Below are 21,529 nucleotides of genomic sequence, written 5' to 3' on the forward strand. Positions count from 1 at the left end.
GCCAAGGGCAGAAACTTCACTTGTCTTTGAATTGTAGTCATTCAATGCCCTAATGAATACTGTCAATCACACATGTGATAAAAGATTAATATGACAAAAACATTTCTTTATTGCATAAATGTTCTGTACTATTTACAGAAAACAAAATAAACTGATATTGAAAATGTACTTATTTGTTACAGAATACCATATTGAGGGCATTCCAAGGGCAGTTCACTCAATGGATGAATGCAAAATCCATACTAGGTCACGCTAGTAAACAAGTTAGTTTAAAATTTCATGACTTGACCACTCCTCGACCCATGATTGCTTTCTTTGTGTTCCTCTCTGGTCTCAGCAGAATTATGTAACATTTGGGTCCAAACAGGGCTACCAGGAGGCCAAAACTGGAGGCCAGGATGGCAAATACTTCCACTGCATCTGAATATTTTCCTGGGGAGTTGACATAAGCAGGAACAAAGGCCACCCACACAGCACAGAAGATCAGCATGCTGAAAGTGATGAGCTTGGCCTCATTGAAGTTGTCGGGAAGATTCCTGGCCAGAAATGCTAACAGGAAGCTAATGATGGCCAGAAATCCAATATAACCCAATAGCACAGCAAAACCAACAGTGGAACCAACCACACACTCATAAACTATCTTGTCACTGTGATACTGAGTGTTTTTGTGAGGCAGTGGTGATGCCGAGACAATCCACACAACACAGATGGCTGCCTGAATGCAAGTAAGAACTAAAACTGTTCCTCTCTGCTGCACAGCACCAAACCACTTGAGACTGGCTCCACCTCCTGGCTTGGAGGCCTTGAAAACAGCCAGAACCACCATGGTCTTGACCAGGATGCATGAGACACAAAGCACAAAGCTGATCCCAAACGCTGCATGTCTCAGTTGGCATGTCCACAGTCTGGGTCGTCCAATGAACAGCAGCGAACACAGGAAGCATAGTTTCAGTGACACCAAAATCAGAAAGCTCAGTTCTGAGTTGTTGGCACGTACCACAGGTGTGCTGCGATGATGGATGAAAATACCCAGGACAACAGCACAAATAAATGTGCCCAATAATGAGGTACTTGTCAGGCAGACACCCAGAGGCTCATGGTAGGAGAGGAACTCGATTTTCTTCGGAACACAGTGGTCACGCTGAGGACTGGATGCAAAATCCTCTGGACAACTGGTGCACTTCATGGAGTCTAAGACAAAGAGTTGAAGAAAGTGTGAGGCATTCTTTCTATTCAGAATAAAATCTGTGCGCCACACGCTCGTCCCGTCTGGGCTACCTGGTTGATCGTGCCAGTAGCATATGCTTGTCTCAAAGATTAAGCCATGCAAGTCTAAGTGCACAGGGCCGGTACAGTGAAACTGCGAATGGCTCATTAAATTACCTACTGGTCTTATTGCTGATCTCTCCGTCAGAACAAGGGATGCAGTCAAAACAGCATTCAGGTTTCCCCTTCTTTCTGACCATACGGGTACCTGGAGGACAGCTCTCACTGCACACTGATCGAGGTGGCTGTAGGAAAAACTGCATATTGTTATACACTGTCAAGATGCTTATATCCAACCAAGAAAGAGGTGTCGAAAAAGTATAAACAACCTCTCCAAAGCTCCAGAAGATTTTGTCCTCAAAAAGTGTGAGTTCTTCCCCTTTGGAGGCTGACCTCTTGACCTCACCCACATTCTGAACTTTAGCTCGTCCATCAGGGAGCCACAACCAGTTCATGATGTCATATATTGGCAGGGCATCACCATTCTCATCAAATATCACTTGATCACCAAATGACGTGGTGAAGTTGACCATTTGCAAATAATGTACGAGCTACAGATAGGTGATAGAAAAAAAAGAATGTGACAGACTAGAAGTTTATGTTGTTAATAAAATCAGGGCTATTTTGCTTTTTGCACTCTGTAACTGTGAACACATTAAAAACAAGTGTGTGAACAGCTTCAAATGATGAGTCAAATGGCGATAAAATGCCTTGAAGTCCAACTTGTCTTTATCCAAGTTGATATCACACCTGCCATAACATGAACAGATGGAGTATAAACTGATATCACACCTGCCAGGGCTCCATTGTTTGTAAAGTGGCACAGCTGTGCTCACTGAAAGGCCCTCTCCCTGGTGTGCACTGCAGCATGTCATCAAGGGCATATGCCAGAGCATACACAGCCTTGTAGATATTGTACTCAGGCCTGAGGTTAGAAAGGTCCAAGAACTCCGTCTCCACATTTTCAATATTTTCTTCTCCAGTGCAAAGTGATCCTCCAGCTTCCATCCAACCTGCTGGAGGTGGAGCAAATCTACACAGAAATATGAACTCCCAATACTGTCTCACCTGAAACATTAAAAAGCAAAAAGCATCCAGTGATTACAATGCATTTTTATGTATCACTCATGCAAATGACTGTCAGGTTGAAGTCCTACCATGTTATTTTCATAGTTGTTACTTTGGTCGGGACGTATTTGTAAGAGGAACTCCCTGAGTCCTGGCATTTCTCCTCGACGGATGGCGATTCCCAGTGTGCCGCTGAGGTACGGCATCAGACGAGGAGTTTGGAGCACAGCAGCTGCAGTCCAGGCTTCACTAGCAATCCACTGCAGGCCTGTTGCATTCTGTTTCACCACCTGTGTATTGCATTACATATTACATATTTGTTGACAAAACTATAGTTTAATTTGCTGCAAATATTTATTTTTCTGCAACATTTCTGTTCTCTGTAATGTGTTTTTTGGCACATAGGTACAGAAAAAAGAAAAGAGAAAGAGAACTTTTGCAAGACACAACATTTATGAGTTGTAGAAATGCAAAAATCTAAATTACAACAAGATAAAGTTTATTGCAAGCTTTTCTGTGTAAACTAATCAATTGAATGCAATTATTAGAATAGTTTCATCATATACTCTATTTTTGGGAATGATGATTTTTTGTTCACACACTGCTTGAACACTATATATACAGAGGATTACATGTGATAATTATCAACAGGGAACAGAAACTTGTTTCTGAAAACTGATATGACATGATTTTAGTCAGAGAAATTTGACTAATACAAATACATAAACAAAATACATTAGTTGTACATCTCAAAATCCCTTGATTGTATATAATATTTTATTTGAACTCTAACCTCTTCCATTAGTGGTATCATTTGGCCCTCATGTACAAATGCCATGACCACACGAGCTGTTGATGTCTTTATCAAATGCACAATCTTCCTGAGTTCATTTGGGTCACTGTCCCAGGGCAAAACCTGCAGGTAGGCCAGACAACCTCCACCAGACTGAGCCAGGTCAGACTGGAAGGACTGGGCAACATGAAGTCCATAATCATCATCAGTGACCAGCAGCCCTACCCACGTCCAGTGAAAGTGTTTTAGAATCTGAATCATAGCACGGACCTGAGGAGACAAATTGGCATGTAGGGATGAGTGTGTAGGTTAGAATAGTCTTTAAATATACAACTGGGTTCAATGATGGTAAAATACACATTCATTCTGTAAATGCTCTAAGTAAATCAGTCTCAATTAAGCTTACTGATCAGAAAAAGCAAAGAAAACTTAACTAAAACAGATGTATTTACCAAATCTCAACAAGTGTTTCACCTGGAAAGCATCACTCGGGATGGTTCTAAAGAAAGACGGAAACCGCTGTCGATCACTTAGACAGGAACAAGTGGCAAAATAACTCACCTGTAAACAAACTTAGAGTCAGAACGGTTTCATATTTCAACAACATATCACATTTAAAGATAGATAAAATAAAATGCAACACTAACAAGATTGATGAAACTCACAATAGGCATTTTGAATAAACCCAGCACATTAGAGGTGGCAATTGTAAATGTGGAGAAGGAGTCACCCACTATCCCTAGGACTGGATGTGTCCCTAAACACTTGTCCTGAAGTGGAAACTGCTCTTCTTGACCGCTTGCCAGTGACAAAGCACCGCTGAACCCGATGACAAGTGCACCACAGTTATCGTACATACTGTATCCCAGAGTCACATTAGGCAGCAGGTTGGAGTTCTTGTTGATCTCATCAACAGCAAAGGCCATGGTCATTGCTTGCCTGAACCCTAAAATATCAAAGCTAACACACAAAATGCCACTATCAACTATTGAAAAGTAACATGTCATAATCATTTCGAAAAAAGACAATAATAATACATCACACAATATACATATGCAGCTGTATTATAATATTTAATATTAAGAGAATTGCTAAAACATTCACAATTTCCAGATAATATTCATATTTCAGCTTCACTTCTTCATCTGCACAGTGTGCTGCACTCTGAATGCTCTGAGCATTAACCCTAGTCTGCACACATCCATGCTGTGTGCTGCTTGTGTCAGATACTCACCCTTTGCAGCGGGGATCTTCTGCCTCTGAGGAAAATGTCAGCTCAGGAAAAACAGAGGTGAAGTGGACTTCAAACAGCCCACCCAGAACCACATCACCGGCCTTGTGCACTTCATTAAGATAAAACTTTCTCCGTAATTTACAAAATGAGGCAAAAGAACAAGGCACAGAACAGACAAGAGAGACACTCAACAGCAAATATGTATGAAGTAAAGAACCCATAACTGTCCTCCTCCCTTTGCACATGTTTTTATTCTTCACTTCAGGTTGCTTAATTTTATATGCACGACTACGTCATCACATTCATGCACGTTTTCCATCAGTGCTTATTCTTTCACGCAGCCAATCAGGGCAAGAGCTGTGAGGGAAGGACACAATGCATCCAATAACTTTATTATCTTAATATTCAACATAATCAAATATAAAGATTCTAAATATTACTATGTTGTGTAATTACTTGTAATTGTAATTATCCCTTGTTTGCATCTTGTAAAATTAAAGCCCATATTAGGCGTATTTGGATATATTTTAGAAATGGCCAAAAGATTGAAAACAATATAACCTTGATAATACTGAAGCTGATTTTGAGCTGATTCAATTTAAAAATAATCCTCTCTGTCGATTTTAAAATATGAGTGAAGGGAATGTGTTTTTAAGTTTTCCTGCAGGCTTTTAAAATTATGAGTCATTTTGACTGAGTTAGTACACAGACAATACTAGCTCCCAAATATTTTTAGCTTTAAGCAACAAAAGTTGTCTTGTTATGGTGCAGTGCTTCCAGTAGAAAACACAGCTAGAAAAGCTTTGCACAATTGTTACAATGAATGCATGGGATTCAAGCTGCTTTTCTGATGTCACAGACTGATGGAAACTGAGAAAAAGCTTTTCAAATTTTATCACGAGGCACAAAAGGTAGAGATAAAGCAAGAAACCCTTTATTACAAACATTTCTCCATTTCTTTCACTCACTCCCAGATGTATTCTTTGTAGACAGACATTTTGAAACTTGGTAAAAATATTACTAATTGTTGTACATTGATGAATGGACAGGACTCAACTGAAATAATTCAAACTACATCTACCATTTAACTGCTACTGCTACTTCATGACTGAGAGGTGGCTCGACCCATGATTGCTTTCTTTGTGTTCCTCTCTGGTCTCAGCAGAATTATGTAACATTTGGGTCCAAACAGGGCCACCAGGAGGCCAAAACTGGAGGCCAGGATGGCAAATACTTCCACTGCATCTGCATATTTTCCTGGGGAGTTGACATAAGCAGGAACAAAGGCCACCCACACAGCACAGAAGATCAGCATGCTGAAAGTGATGAGCTTGGCCTCATTGAAGTTGTCGGGAAGATTCCTGGCCAGAAATGCTAACAGGAAGCTGAGGATGGCCAGAAATCCAATATAACCCAATAACACAGCAAAACCAACAGTGGAACCAACCACACACTCATAAACTATCTTGTCACTGTGATACTGAGTGTTTTTGTGAGGCAGTGGAGATGCCGAGACAATCCACACAACACAGATGGCTGCCTGAATGCAAGTAAGAACTAAAACTGTTCCTCTCTGCTGCACAGCACCAAACCACTTGAGACTGGCTCCACCTCCTGGCTTGGAGGCCTTGAAAACAGCCAGAACCACCATGGTCTTGACCAGGATGCATGAGACACAAAGCACAAAGCTGATCCCAAACGCTGCATGTCTCAGTTGGCATGTCCACAGTCTGGGTCGTCCAATGAACAGCAGCGAGCACAGGAAGCATAGTTTCAGTGACACCAAAATCAGAAAGCTCAGTTCTGAGTTGTTGGCGCGTACCACAGGTGTGCTGCGATGATGGATGAAAATACCCAGGACAACAGCACAAATAAATGTGCCCAATAATGAGGTACTTGTCAGGCAGACACCCAGAGGCTCATGGTAGGAGAGGAACTCGATTTTCTTCGGAACACAGTGGTCACGCTGAGGACTGGATGCAAAATCCTCTGGACAACTGGTGCACTTCATGGAGTCTAAGACAAAGAGTTGAAGACAATGAGATCCATTCTTGTTATTCAGAATTCACTCTATCTTAAAGAAAATGTAAAACAGTGAATCATGACCACCCACTGGTCTTATTGCTGATCTCTCCGTCAGAACAAGGGATGCAGTCAAAACAGCATTCAGGTTTCCCCTTCTTTCTGACCATACGGGTACCTGGAGGACAGCTCTCACTGCACACTGATCGAGGTGGCTGTAGGAAAAACTGCATATTGTTATACACTGTCAAGATGCTTATATCCAACCAAGAAAGAGGTGTCGAAAAAGTATAAACAACCTCTCCAAAGCTCCAGAAGATTTTGTCCTCAAAAGTGTGAGTTCTTCCCCTTTGGAGGCTGACCTCTTGACCTCACCCACATTCTGAACTTTAGTTCGTCCATCAGGGAGCCACAACCAGTTCATGATGTCATATATTGGCAGGGCATCACCATTCTCATCAAATATCACTTGATCACCAAATGATGTGGTGAAATTGACCATTTGCAAATAATGTACGAGCTACAAATAGGTGATTGAAAACAAATCAGAAAACAAATGTGACTAAACCCATCCAAAAACAAATTTATGTGACTGTCAATGAAATCATGATTTGCTCTCTCTGTCACATTCTGAACACATTAAAAGAACACTTGAACAACTTGACATGATGTGTAAATGGTGTTAAAATGGCTCGAAGTCCAACTTGTCTTCATCCAAGTTGATATCACACCTGCCATAACATGAACAGATGGAGTATAAACTGATATCACACCTGCCAGGGCTCCATTGTTTGTAAAGTGGCACAGCTGTGCTCACTGAAAGGCCCTCTCCCTGGTGTGCACTGCAGCATGTCATCAAGGGCATATGCCAGAGCATACACAGCCTTGTAGACATTATACTCAGCACTGAGGTTGGAAAGATCCAAGAACTCCGTCTCCACATTTTCAATATTTTCTTCTCCAGTGCAAAGTGATCCTCCAGCTTCCATCCAACCTGCTGGAGGTGGAGCAAATCTACACTGAAATGTGAACTCCCAATACTGTCTCACCTGAAACATTAAAAAGCAAAAAGCATCCAGGAATTACAATGTATTTTTATGTATCACTCATGCAAATGACTGTCAGGTTGAAGTCCTACCATGTTATTTTCATAGTTGTTACTTTGGTCGGGACGTATTTGTAAGAGGAACTCCCTGAGTCCTGGCATTTCTCCTCGACGGATGGCGATTCCCAGTGTGCCGCTGAGGTACGGCATCAGACGAGGAGTTTGGAGCACAGCAGCTGCAGTCCAGGCTTCACTAGCAATCCACTGCAGGCCTGTTACATTCTGTTTCACCACCTGCTGATCACAAGACAAAACATATATGTATCAATTATACATTTGTTTAAAAAACTATAGTTTATAGCATATATTAAATTGTCTGACACATTTCTGCTCTCTGTAATGTGTTTTTTTTTACAGATGTCTCCCCCTTTCTTTTGTTTTAAGAGAATATCTTTCCAAGACAGAATATTTTACAAACCTAATCTGAATCTATATTTTAAGAAAGTGATCAATGTAAAATGAATTAAATAAGAGACACTTTTTTGTGTGCATTAAATTATGCATAATTTATGAGTTGTAGAAATGCAAAACTAAAAATTAAAAGATGTTTGTGATAAAAGTCTTAAATCTTTATTCTTGAACCAACATGATTTTAGTCTGTGAAAATTGATTTACACAAATACAGTGCCTATCATAAGTATTCAGCCCCTTGATGTTTTACCCTTTTATTGCTTTCATAAATCAATCATAGTCAATGAAATTTAGCTTTTTTAACAAAAAAAACATTGTAAAAACTCTTTAATGTCAAAGTGAAAACAGATTTCTATAAAGTAATGTTAATGAAAGAAGATTATATAAATAAAAATAATTGTTTGCATAATTATTCACCCCCTTTTTAATGTAATGGTCTAATTCAATAGAGGTCCATCAAATTGTTGCCAGTAGTCTCACAATTAGTGAAATGAAGATCACCTGAGTGGTGTGGGTGTGTTTCAAGTGATTGAGTTGTAAAACATCTGTGTCTGAAGGGTCCAGAGAGTGGTTGGTCAGTATTCCTGGCTACCATTACACCATGAAGACAGAAGAACACTCTAAGCAACTCAGGGAAAGGGTTATTGAGAAGTACAATTCAGGGGATGGTTACAAAAAAATTTCCAAGGCACTGAACATCCCCCAGAGTTCAGTGAAATCAATTATCAAGAAATGGAAGGAATATGGCACTTGTGTGAATCTGCCTAGATCAGGCCGCCCTCGTAAACTGAGTGACCGTGCAAGTAGGAGACTAGCGAGAGAAGCCACCAAGACCCCTACAACTACTCTGAAGGAGTTACAAGCTTCAGCTGCTGAGATGGGAGAGACTGTACATTTAGCAACTGCTGTCCGGGTTCTTCACTGGTCAAAGCTTTATGGGAGAGTGGCAATGAGAAAGCCACTGTTGAAGAAAGTCATATTGGATCTCGACTAGAGTTTGCCAAAAAAGCACGTGGAAGACTCCATGGTCAAGTGGAAGAAGATTCTTTGGTCTGATGAGACCAAAATTGAGCTTTATGGCCATCAGACAAGACGTCACATTTGGCGGAAACCAAACACTGCACATCACCAAAAACACACCATCCCCACTGTGCAGCATGGTGGTGGCAGCATCATGCTGTGGGGATGTTTCTCAGCAACTGGACCTGGAAGGCTTGTAAAGATAGAGGGCAGAATGAATGCTGCAAAATACACTGAAATCCTGGGGGACAATCTTTTTCAGTCTGCAAGAGAACTACATCTTGGGAGAAGATTTATTTTCCAGCAAGACAATGATCCAAAACATACTGCAAAAGCTACACAGGAATGGTTAAAAAAGACCCAGGTAAATGTTCTGGAGTGGCCCAGTCAAAGCCCAGACCTCAATCCTATAGAGAATTTGTGGCTGGACTTGAAAAGGGCTGGTCATGCTCGATACCCGCGCAACCTGACAGAGCTGGAGCAGTTTTGCAAAGACGAATGGAGCAAAATTGCAGTGGGCAGATGTGCAAGACTGATTGAGACCAATCCACACAGACTCACTGCTGTGATTGCAGCCAAAGGTGCATCTACTAAATACTGACTTGAAGAGGGTGAGTAATTATGCAAACAATTATTTTAATTTATATAATTTTCTTTCATTAACATTACGTTATAGAAATCTGTTTTCACTTTGACATTAAAGAGGGTTTCTTTTTTTACAATAAAATTCTTTGTTTAAAAAGCTAAATTTTATTGACCATGATTGATTTATGAAAGCAATAAAAGGGTAAAACATCAAAGGGGGTGAATACATATGATAGGCACTGTATATGAACAAAATAATGTTTGTTGTACAGCTCAACATCCTTGATTTGTATATGATATTATATATATTTTTTAAAGTTATTTGTTGGCCTTTGTAGCTTTATTTGATTGGTCAGTGAAGAGACAGACAGGAAAGTGGGGAGAAGACATGCAATAAAGGGCCATGAGCAGGAATCAAATCCAGGCCAATGCATGAGAAACTATAGCCCCTATTCATTGGTCACCTGCTCAACCAGTTGAGCTATCTGGATGCCAAGTAAATGATATTTCATTTTAACTCGAACCTCTTCCATTAGTGGTATCATTTGGCCCTCGTGTACAAATGCTATGACCACACGAGCTGTTGATGTCTTTATCAAATGCACAATCTTCCTGAGTTCATTTGGGTCACCGTCCCAGGGCAAAACCTGCAGGTAGGCCAGACAACCTCCACCAGATTGAGCCAGGTCAGACTGGAAGGACTGGGCAGCGTGGAATCCATAATCATCATCCGAGACCAGCAGCCCTACCCACGTCCAGTGAAAGTGTTTTAGAATCTGAATCATAGCACGGACCTGAGGAGACAAATTGGCATGTAGGGATGAGTGTGTAGGTTAGAATAGTCTTTAAATATACAACTGGGTTCAATGATGGTAAAATACACATTCATTCTGTAGATGCTCTCAGTAAATCAGTCTTAATTAAGCTTACTGATCAGAAAAAGCAAAGAAAACTTAACTAAAACAGATGCATTTACCAAATCTCAACAAGTGTTTCACCTGGAAAGCATCACTCGGGATGGTTCTAAAGAAAGACGGAAACCGCTGTCGATCACTTAGACAGGAACAAGTGGCAAAATAACTCACCTGTAAACAAACTTAGAGTCAGACTCAATCAGAACGGTTTTATATTTCAACAACATATCACGTTTGAGGACATACAAAATAAAATACAACAATACACAAGATTGATGAAACTCACAATAGGCATTTTGAATAAACCCAGCACATTAGAGGTGGCAATTGTAAATGTGGAGAAGGGGTCACCCACTATCCCCAGCACTGGAAGTGTCCCTAAACACTTGTCCTGAAGTGGAAACTGCTCCTCTTGACCGCTTGCCAGTGACAAAGCACCGCTGAACCCGATGACAAGTGCACCACAGTTATCGTACATACTGTATCCCAGAGTCACATTAGGCAGCAGGTTGGAGTTCTTGTTGATCTCATCAACAGCAAAGGCCATGGTCATTGCTTGCCTGAACCCTAAAATATCAAAGCTAACACACAAAATGCCACTATCAACTATTGAAAAGTAACATGTCAATCATTTAGGAAAAAAAGACAATAATAATACATCACACAATATACATATGCAGCTGTATTATAATATTTAATATTAAGAGAATTGCTAAAACATTCACAATTTCCAGATAATATTCATATTTCAGCTTCACTTCTTCATCTGCACAGTGTGCTGCACTCTGAACGCTCTGAGCATTAACCCTAGTCTGCACACATCCATGCTGTGTGCTGCTTGTGTCAGATACTCACCCTTTGCAGCGGGGATCTTCTGCCTCTGAGGAAAATGTCAGCTCAGGAAAAACAGAGGTGAAGTGGACTTCAAACAGCCCACCCAGAACCACATCACCGGCCTTGTGCACTTCATTAAGATAAAACTTTCTCCGTAATTTACAAAATGAGGCAAAAGAACAAGGCACAGAACAGACAAGAGAGACACTCAACAGCAAATATGTATGAAGTAAAGAACCCATAACTGTCCTCCTCCCTTTGCACATGTTTTTATTCTTCACTTCAGGTTGCTTAATTTTATATGCACGACTACGTCATCACATTCATGCACGTTTTCCATCAGTGCTTATTCTTTCACGCAGCCAATCAGGGCAAGAGCTGTGAGGGAAGGACACAATGCATCCAATAACTTTATTATCTTAATATTCAACATAATCAAATATAAAGATTCTAAATATTACTATGTTGTGTAATTACTTGTAATTGTAATTATCCCTTGTTTGCATCTTGTAAAATTAAAGCCCTTATTAGGCGTATTTGGATATATTTTAGAAATGGCCAAAAGATTGAAAACAATATAACCTTGATAATACTGAAGCTGATTTTGAGCTGATTCAATTTAAAAATATAATCCTCTCTATCGATTTTAAAATGTGAGTGAAGGGAATGTGTTTTTAAGTTTTCCTGCAGGCTTTTCAAATTATGAGTCATTTTTGACTGAGTTAGTACACAGACAATACTAGCTCCCAAATATCTTTAGCTTTAAGCAACAAAAGTTGTCTTGTTATGGTGCAGTGCTTCCAGTAGAAAACACAGCTAGAAAGCTTTGCACAATTGTTACAATGAATGCATGGGATTCAAGCTGCTTTTCTGATGTCACAGACTGATGGAAACTGAGAAAAAGCTTTTCAAATTTTATCACGAGGCACAAAAGGTAGAGATAAAGCAAGAAACCCTTTATTACAAACATTTCTCCATTTCTTTCACTCACTCCCAGATGTATTCTTTGTAGACAGACATTTTGAAACTTGATAAAAAAGATTACTAATTGTTGTACATTGATGAATGGACAGGTCTCAACTGAAATAATTCAAACTACATCTACCATTTAACTGCTACTGCTACTTCATGACTGAGAGGTGGCTCGACCCATGATTGCTTTCTTTGTGTTCCTCTCTGGTCTCAGCAGAATTATGTAACATTTGGGTCCAAACAGGGCCACCAGGAGGCCAAAACTGGAGGCCAGGATGGCAAATACTTCCACTGCATCTGCATATTTTCCTGGGGAGTTGACATAAGCAGGAACAAAGGCCACCCACACAGCACAGAAGATCAGCATGCTGAAAGTGATGAGCTTGGCCTCATTGAAGTTGTCGGGAAGATTCCTGGCCAGAAATGCTAACAGGAAGCTGAGGATGGCCAGGAATCCAATATAACCCAATAGCACAGCAAAACCAACAGTGGAACCAACCACACACTCATAAACTATCTTGTCATTGTGGTACTGAGTGTTTTTGTGAGGCAGTGGAGATGCCGAGACAATCCACACAACACAGATGGCTGCCTGAATGCAAGTAAGAACTAAAACTGTTCCTCTCTGCTGCACAGCACCAAACCACTTGAGACTGGCTTCACCTCCTGGTTTGGAGGCCTTGAAAACAGCCAGAACCACCATGGTCTTGACCAGGATGCATGAGACACAAAGCACAAAGCTGATCCCAAACACTGCATGTCTCAGTTGGCATGTCCACAGTCTGGGTCGTCCAATGAACAGCAGCGAGCACAGGAAGCATAGTTTCAGCGACACCAAAATCAGAAAGCTCAGTTCTGAGTTGTTGGCGCGTACCACAGGTGTGCTGCGATAATAACTGAAGACCCCCAGGACAACAGCACAGATAAATGTGCCCAGCAATGAAGCACTTGTCAAACAGATACCCAGAGGATCATGGTAGGAGAGGAACTCTGTCTTCTTCGGAACACAGTGGTCACGCTGAGGACTGGACCAGAAGTCCTCTGGACAACTGATGCACTCCATGGAGTCTAAGATATATAGGAAAATACTGTTTGTTTTTGCAATCATTAACCATTTTTTAAATCTGTAATGACAGTTTTGCATGGCACATGTTCCTCTTTTTGCTACTAAAATGTAATCTTGGACTGGAGAAAATGTACACAAGCAGCACAGAGATTCATACTGTTACTGAACATCAATTTCACACAGCCACCCAGCCAGCCATATTGATTGTTTGTGCAGTTCCAAGGAACTTGTCTTTTAAGTCTGAATATATTCATGTCTTAGAGGCCACTGATTCCTGATATCACTCATGATTCTGCAGTGGTGGCCACCAACGCCTGTATACAAATGTGATGATGAAAAATATGCTATTATACCAACCTGGCTTGTTGCTGAACTTTCCTTCAGAACAGGGGACACAGTCAAAACAGCACACAGGTTCTCCATTTTTTCTGGCCAGGCGGGTACCTGGAGGGCAGCTCTCACTGCACACAGACCGTGGTGCCTGCAGGGATGCAAATTATTCAACAACACTTCGTGCTATTCATGTTTGTCATAGACAACCAACACCAAACGACAAATATAAGCAACCTGTTTGGAGTCAAAGTTCCAGAAGATTTTTCCTTCATCAAGTGTGAGTTCTTCACCTGCGAAAGTGGTCTTTTTAACAACTCCCACATTCTGAACTTTTGTTCGTCCATCAGGGAGCCACAGCCAGTTCATGACATCGTAGATTGGTAAGGCATCACCATTCTCATCAAATGACACCTGATCACCAAAGGGTGTGGTGAAGTTGACCTTTTCCAAGTAATACAAAAACTACAAAGGGACGAGATGAATTAACAGGTAAATATTGGGACAGGGAAAATCCCAAGATGAACTTTTCTTGATTAGATATATGCTTTCAGATGCTTCTGTATTTGGTCAAGCTAATGCTCAAATTCTGTTCACTGACATTTAAATCAAGTCTCTCTAAATGTGATCAATCCCTGTTGCTCTTAATTCATTGTCACAGCAGGGGTTTTGTCTTGGATTAAAAGTTTCATATTCTGCTCATATTCATTCAGGAGAATCTGGTGCATGTTATGCCTAATGATGTCTCATTTTCCAAAACCTATTTTAACATCACCTCAAGACATTATGGCTGATTTAATCAACAGTGCAAACAGCGGTCATGTGAAAACTGATATCACACCTGCCAGGGCTCCATTGTTGGCAAAGTGGCACAGCTGTGCTCACTGAAAGGCCCTCTGCCTGGAACACACTGCAGCATGTCATCAAGGGCATATGCCAGAGCATACACAGCCTTGTAAATATTGTACTCAGGCCTGAGATTGGAAACATCCAAAAACTCTGTCTCCACAGTCTCCAGATCTTCTTCTCCAGTGCATATTGCTCCTCCATCATCCACCCAGCCTGCCGGAGGTGGAGCAAATCTACACTGAAATGTGTGTTCCCAAAACATCCTTACCTGAAATGTATATCAAACAAAATCTTCACAAAGATGACAAGATTTCATGTTGCAATCACAGATCTGACTTAGGTTACATTATAGCTTACCATGCTATTTCCATGGTTATTGTTGTCATATAGGTCAGGATGTGTTCTTAGCAGAAAATCCCTGAGTCCTGGGATTTCTCCTCGACGGATGGCAATGCCCAGTGTGCCACCCAGATATGGCATGAGGTGGGGAGTTTGGAGCACCGCTGCTGTTGTCCAGGCTTCACTGGCCATCCACTGCAGGCCCGTCACATTCTGCCTCACCACCTGTTGATTGCATTTTATTAAAAATTTATTATACAGTATTTCTTATTTTGTGACATGTTGTAACAATTATAGTCACCGGTGTATAACTGATCCAATATAAAATGTAAAACTAAAATAATAATCCTCCAGCCCACGCAATTCAGGCATCAAAAAACAATAATTCAGAAAAATATGTGTTACCATTCAAGTTTTTGTTCTAATCATCTGAGTTGTAGTGACAGATAGATACCTCCTTCATTAGCTGAATCATGGTAATCTGATGTGCAAACACGATAACCACACGAGCTGTGGATTTCTTCATCACTTCCACAATCCTCCGTAGTTCAGCTGTGTTTTTGCCCCAGGGCAAAATCTCTGTGTACGCCAGACAACCTCCACCAGACTGAACCAGCTCAGTTTGAAAGGACTGGGCAGCGTGGTGTCCATAATCATCATCACTGATCAACAGACCTGCCCATGTCCAACTGAAGTGCTTTAGAATCTCAATCATTGCATGCACCTAATACAGATTAGAGGGATTAGTGCACAGGCTAGAATTACATTTCAGCAGCATGTACACCTTTTCATGTCTCACAATAAAGTCACGGTTATTTGAGCCAGTCATTATCTTTCTTCAAAGTCTATATACAGTACTACGTGAGCCACAAAGCCAATGCAGCACTTCGTTTGACTGGAGGACTGTACACCTTTAGATATTGCATTTGTTGTCTTCAGAACAGAATTTCACCTGGAAAGCATCACTCGGGATGGTTCTAAAGAAGGATGGAAACCTGTGACGGTCACTCAGGCAAGAACATGTGGCATAATAACTCACCTACCAAGAAACACACAGTTAAAATCTAAAACAAAGGGTTTTCAAGAAGATGAACCTAACATGAAATGCATATTTTCAATCCTGTCATCTAAAAATATGTCACATCAAAAGCACAATGAAGATTGAGGAAATGAAACTTACAATGGGCAGGTTGAATAAACCTATTACATCAGAGGTGGCAATAGAAAATGTGGAGAAGGAATCACCAACAATCCCCAGCACTGGAGGGGTCCCCGAACAGTTCTCTTGACGTAGAAACTGCTCCTCTCGACCGCTGACCAAAGACAACGCAGCACTGAACCCAATTACAAGTGTAGCACAGTTGTCATACAGACTGTATCCCAGAGTCACATTAGGCAGCAGGTTGGAGTTTCTGTTGATCTTATCAATGGCAAAGGCCATGGTCATTGCATGCCTGAACCCTGGAGGGTCAAAGCTAACACATACATGCCACAATTAAACACTAAATGCAACAAACTGTGTGAGCAATCTGCTGCATGAATGCCACACTTACCCCTGGCAGCTGAGCTTATTTGGTTCTGAGGTGAACGTTAGCTCAGGGAAGATGGAGGTGTAATGGACTTCAAACAGCCCACCTAAAATCACATCACCAGGCTTGTGCATCCCATTGAGATAAAACTGTCTTCTTAACCTGCATGACGAGAGAACAGAAGAAGGCTCTGACAAGAAACATGCGGAAAAGAATAAAACTAGGATCAAGTCAACATACAAAAGCATAAAAGTGTCAAGAAATGTCCCCATAACTGAACCTCCTCCTGATTTACTGTCTTGATGAATGGCCAATTCATTTTATAAGCAGGGTGATGTCCTTTGATGTTTTTCAGAGTTTCACACCACCCACTGACACATTAAGGGGCAGGGCACAAACATGCCAAATTAGCTCTGTAGAAACACAATAATATAATTACATCACCCATGTATTTCCTGTTCAACTTACTCCTCACATTAAGATCTTAAGTCTTTTGCTTTTGTAAAGCTAAAGCTCATCTTGATTATTGTCTCTTTCAGTTTTTCTCAGTCGCTTTGGTACATTTCTCAGATCAGAATTGAAATTCTCAAAGCTACTTGTTCAATCTTCACATCACTGTGTCACTTGTGCACATCAAAAAAGCAGTTTCTCATTTCTTTGAACAAGTTGCAAATGCTTTGGTACATCCATGCAAATGATGATGTACAATTCTCTGCTCTTTCCTACATTATCAACTGCTTATGTCATGTTGATTAAAATGTGTTATAATGGGTCTCTGTGGAATAGTCCAACACGGTCTCACGGGGATTCGTGAAACTGTCACGTCAGTTTTTGTTTCGGTTTCGTGCGCACCAACACGATGTCGTCATGTTTTTCGTGCAGCTCACCACGAGCGAAACCCGCTGTGGTAATCACATCTGAAAGTGGTTTATACCGGCGGATTCATGACGATCTAAGCTGTCCATCGGCGTTTGCGGCCGCCGGACATCTGGCCTCAACAGCGGCCGCAACAGAGGCCGGATCACATCTGAAAGTGGTTTATACCGGCGGATTCATGACGATTTAAGCTGTCCATCGGCGTTTGCGGCCGCCGCCGCGGCCGCTGCTGTGGCCGGATGTCTGGCGGCCGCAAACGCCGATGGACAGCTTAAATCATCATGAATCCGCCGAATTTGCATAGGAATTTAAAGAATGTCCGGCGGCCGAAGCGGCGGCCGCAAACGCCGATGGACAGCTTAGATCGTCATGAATCCGCCGGTATAAACCACTTTCAGATGTGATTACCACAGCGGGTTTCGCTCGTGGTGAGCGGCACGAAAAACATGACGACATCGTGTTGGTGCGCACGAAACCGAAACAAAAACTGACGTGACAGTTTCACGAATCCCCGTGAGACCGGGCTGAATAGTCTCACCCCCAACAGCATTTAGGCATTAGTTCATCACATAAGTTTTTACATGCAAAATAGTTGAACAACTTGTCATAATATGTCAAGGATATTTCTACACATTTCCATTAGACTCTTTTTTCTAAATCTGTCTTGAATTGGTAAATTGCTTCCAGGTGAATCGCGACTTTCTCTATGGAGGGAAATGTGTGAAGGGTTAGGGTTTTCTGAACTCAAAGACACAAAAGAAGATATTCATGATGTGGATGAGAATTTGTGACCCAACAGACAGGAACGCCAGGAGGCGTAAGGAGACTGCACTGTAAATACTACAGCACTGCATGTACAGTTTTCCCTAAGGAGATTGTCCTATGTTCACCTTTCTACTTTTGCTTTTTATCGCCGTTTTCCTTTCTGTATCACAATGATGTGGTCTATCAACAAGTTACTGTCACGAACTGAGCTGGTGGACCCGAGCAGAGAGCCACACTACCAAGGCTGGTTGAAATGAAAGTGTTTAATTGTTAGGGGTGAAATGGTGGCGAGGTGGGGGAAAACCAGGGTACAGGAGCGGGGGGTTCCAGGCAGGAGTGGGGTTCCAGGCAGGAGTGGGGGTCCAGGCAGGAGTGGGGGTCCAGGCAGGAGTGGGGGTCCAGGTAGAACCGGGGGGTTTGGGCCGGGCACGGGGGGAGTCCAGGCAGGGAAGAACCAGTGATAAGAGGTCTGGGGAGAGCCGGAGGGGAAGGAGGATGGCGGAGATCCCGGACAGCTGAATCTGAGGGGAAGCAGGAGAAAACAAAGTAAGAGAAACAAGGCAGGAACTGAAACTGGTTGTACTCGAGGCTAGAGAGCAAACTGAACTGTGTGGTTCTGGTTCAACACTCTGGCAGGGAGTGGAAGGCTGAGCCGGTACTTATTGTTGAGGTGAGTCATTAGTGAGATGATCGTCAGCTGTCCGGGAGCCGTGGAGGTGGTTGATTGCCTGAGTGGAGTCAGCTGAGAAGCGAGACTCCACTCAAGCATCGAGCTGTAAGGGAAGATACAGGGCAGAGGAGTGGATGGGAGACAGGCAAGACAGACAGGGCAGAGGAGCGGATGGGAGACAGGCAAGGCAGAGGAGAAGGGAGCTGTGACAGTTACAGTACAAACAGTAAAAATGTCAATTTGAATCTTGGCCAGTGTCTTGCAATCAATCTCCCACATACACTAAGGTGTAACTTACAATTTACAATAGTTGTCATCAAAATTTTAGCCATAGTTTCCATCAGAACATCCCTCCAGAGTACACTGCAGGGTTCTCGCCAGCGCATTTCACGGCCCGTAACACTGTCTAACGGGCCGTTACGCAGTCTTAACGGCCCGTTACGTTCAGTTTAAAAGATTACGCTGTGATTAGGGCCGCTACGCCAGCGCATTTCAAAGATTACGCTGTTATGAGAGTGTGGGGCTCCGTCATGAGAGTGGGAGAGAGAGCAGCATGTGTGTGTGGGAGGGAGGGGGAGGGAGGGGGAGAGCGAGTGAGAGAGACGGGCAGTCGGTGCAGTCGGTAGAGGTGGAGAGGTGTGTAGTTGCTGGGTTGGAGGTACTGTGCGGTTCAGCCACTGTTTATACACAATAAAGGCTGCAGTGTTCTTCGATGCGACTGGGCTCCTGTGTCTTTGCCACTACAGCTGCTGATGAAGTGAAGGGGGTTAACCCCGGGCTTCCTGACCATGGTCGGGGCCGAACAGGAAGGGTTAACACTGTGATTAGGGCCGCTGCGCTGTTATTTTGACAGATAAACGCCATGTGCGTTTGTTTTTATCAAGTGGGTGCCTATCTAGGTTAATTTATGTCTCCCCACCTCAGCCGTACTTTCCTGTCGATTGACCCGTTCCCGTCTATTGCGCATGTGCGCATGCGCGTTCTCGTTTATTGCGTGCGCGTTCATTTGGGTCACCGTCCCAGGGCAAAACCTGCAGGTAGGCCAGACAACCTCCACCAGACTGAGCCAGGTCAAACTGGAAGGACTGGGCAGCATGGAATCCATAATCATCATCCGATACTAGCAGTCCTACCCACGTCCAGTGAAAGTGTTTCAGAATCTGAATCATAGCACGGACCTGAGGAGACAAATTGACATGTAAGAATTAGTGTGTAGGTTAGAATAGTCTTTAAACATACAACTGGGTTCAATGATGGTAAAATACACATTCATTCTGTAGATGCTCTCAGTAAATCAGTCTCAATTAAGCTTACTGATCAGAAAAAGCAAAGAAAACTTAACTAAAACAGATGCATTTATCAAATCTCAACAAGTGTTTCACCTGGAAAGCATCACTCGGGATGGTTCTAAAGAAAGACGGAAACCGCTGTCGATCACTTAGACAGGAACAAGTGGCAAAATAACTCACCTGTAAACAAACTTAGAGTCATTCAGAATGGTTTACATATCACATTTAAGGATATATCAAATAAAATACAACAAAGCACAAGATTGATGAAACTCACAATAGGCATTTTGAATAAACCCAGCACATCAGAGGTGGCAATCAAAAATGTGGAGAAGGAGTCACCCACTATCCCCAGCACTGGAAGTGTTCTTAAACACTTGTCCTGGAGTGGAAACTGCTCTTCTTGACCGCTTGCCAGTGACAAAGCACCGCTGAACCCGATGACAAGTGCACCACAGTTATCGTACATACTGTATCCCAGAGTCACATTAGGCAGCAGGTTGGAGTTCTTGTTGATCTCATCAACAGCAAAGGCCATGGTCATTGCTTGCCTGAACCCTAAAATATCAAAGCTAACACACAAAATGCCACTATCAACTATTGAAAAGTAACATGTCAATCATTTAGGAAAAAAAGACAATAATAATACATCACACAATATACATATGCAGCTGTATTATAATATTTAATATTAAGAGAATTGCTAAAACATTCACAATTTCCAGATAATATTCATATTTCAGCTTCACTTCTTCATCTGCACAGTGTGCTGCACTCTGAACGCTCTGAGCATTAACCCTAGTCTGCACACATCCATGCTGTGTGCTGCTTGTGTCAGATACTCACCCTTTGCAGCGGGGATCTTCTGCCTCTGAGGAAAATGTCAGCTCAGGAAAAACAGAGGTGAAGTGGACTTCAAACAGCCCACCCAGAACCACATCACCGGCCTTGTGCACTTCATTAAGATAAAACTTTCTCCGCAATTTACAAAATGAGGCAAGAGAACAAGGCACAGAACAGACAAGAGAGACACTCAACAGCAAATATGTATGAAGTAAAGAACCCATAACTGTCCTCCTCCCTTTGCACATGTTTTTATTCTTCACTTCAGATTACTTAATTTTATATGCACGACTACGTCATCACATTCATGCACGTTTTCCATCAGTGCTTATTCTTTCACGCAGCCAATCAGGGCAAGAGCTGTGAGGGAAGGACACAATGCATCCAATAACTTTATTATCTTAATATTCAACATAATCAAATATAAAGATTCTAAATATTACTATGTTGTGTAATTACTTGTAATTGTAATTATCCCTTGTTTGCATCTTGTAAAATTAAAGCCCTTATTAGGCGTATTTGGATATATTTTAGAAATGGCCAAAAGATTGAAAACAATATAACCTTGATAATACTGAAGCTGATTTTGAGCTGATTCAATTTAAAAATAATCCTCTCTGTCGATTTTAAAATATGAGTGAAGGGAATGTGTTTTTAAGTTTTCCTGCAGGCTTTTAAAATTATGAGTCATTTTTGACTGAGTTAGTACACAGACAATACGAGCTCCCAAATATTTTTAGCTTTAAGCA

General features: G+C 41.9%; 2 protein-coding genes and 1 pseudogene across 2 annotated transcripts; all 3 read right to left on the reverse strand.

Annotated features, from left to right (window-relative positions):
- Window positions 1-277: 277 nt before the first annotated feature.
- LOC127536770 (extracellular calcium-sensing receptor-like) lies at window positions 278-4,068 on the reverse strand. Its single transcript, XM_051957998.1, has 8 exons — window positions 3,793-4,068; window positions 3,602-3,688; window positions 3,128-3,397; window positions 2,424-2,624; window positions 2,059-2,334; window positions 1,596-1,817; window positions 1,388-1,511; window positions 278-1,191 (listed from the first exon to the last, which is right to left on the reverse strand). Exons 1-8 carry the CDS (start codon window positions 4,057-4,059, stop codon window positions 278-280), a joined length of 2,361 nt encoding a protein of 786 aa, XP_051813958.1. The 5' UTR covers window positions 4,060-4,068.
- A 1,395-nt stretch (window positions 4,069-5,463) lies between these two features.
- Window positions 5,464-10,980, reverse strand: LOC127536885 (extracellular calcium-sensing receptor-like; annotated as a pseudogene).
- Window positions 10,981-12,378: 1,398 nt separating this feature from the next.
- LOC127536886 (extracellular calcium-sensing receptor-like) lies at window positions 12,379-20,475 on the reverse strand. Its single transcript, XM_051958287.1, has 4 exons — window positions 20,409-20,475; window positions 19,680-19,777; window positions 13,885-14,085; window positions 12,379-13,290 (listed from the first exon to the last, which is right to left on the reverse strand). Exons 1-4 carry the CDS (start codon window positions 20,473-20,475, stop codon window positions 12,379-12,381), a joined length of 1,278 nt encoding a protein of 425 aa, XP_051814247.1.
- Between the last annotated feature and the right edge of the window lie 1,054 nt (window positions 20,476-21,529).

Source organism: Acanthochromis polyacanthus, chromosome 13 (assembly GCF_021347895.1).
Source record: "Acanthochromis polyacanthus isolate Apoly-LR-REF ecotype Palm Island chromosome 13, KAUST_Apoly_ChrSc, whole genome shotgun sequence".
In the NCBI taxonomy this organism is placed as follows: domain Eukaryota; kingdom Metazoa; phylum Chordata; class Actinopteri; family Pomacentridae; genus Acanthochromis; species Acanthochromis polyacanthus.

Coding starts and splice junctions, on each gene's coding strand:
- LOC127536770 (XM_051957998.1), bottom strand. CDS start 4,059: ATGACCATGGCCTTTGCTGTTGATGAGATCAACAAGAACTCCAACCTG. Junction 3,398..3,601: donor TCCCGAGTGATGCTTTCCAG/GTGAAACACTTG, acceptor TTGTCTCCTCAG/GTCCGTGCTATGATTCAGAT. Junction 1,512..1,595: donor TCTTCTGGAGCTTTGGAGAG/GTTGTTTATACT, acceptor TTTTTCCTACAG/CCACCTCGATCAGTGTGCAG.
- LOC127536886 (XM_051958287.1), bottom strand. CDS start 20,475: ATGGCCTTTGCTGTTGATGAGATCAACAAGAACTCCAACCTGCTGCCT. Junction 19,778..20,408: donor TAATGTGACTCTGGGATACA/GTATGTACGATA, acceptor GGACGTGGGTAG/GACTGCTAGTATCGGATGAT. Junction 13,291..13,884: donor TCACACTTGATGAAGGAAAA/ATCTTCTGGAAC, acceptor TATATCTTAGAC/TCCATGGAGTGCATCAGTTG.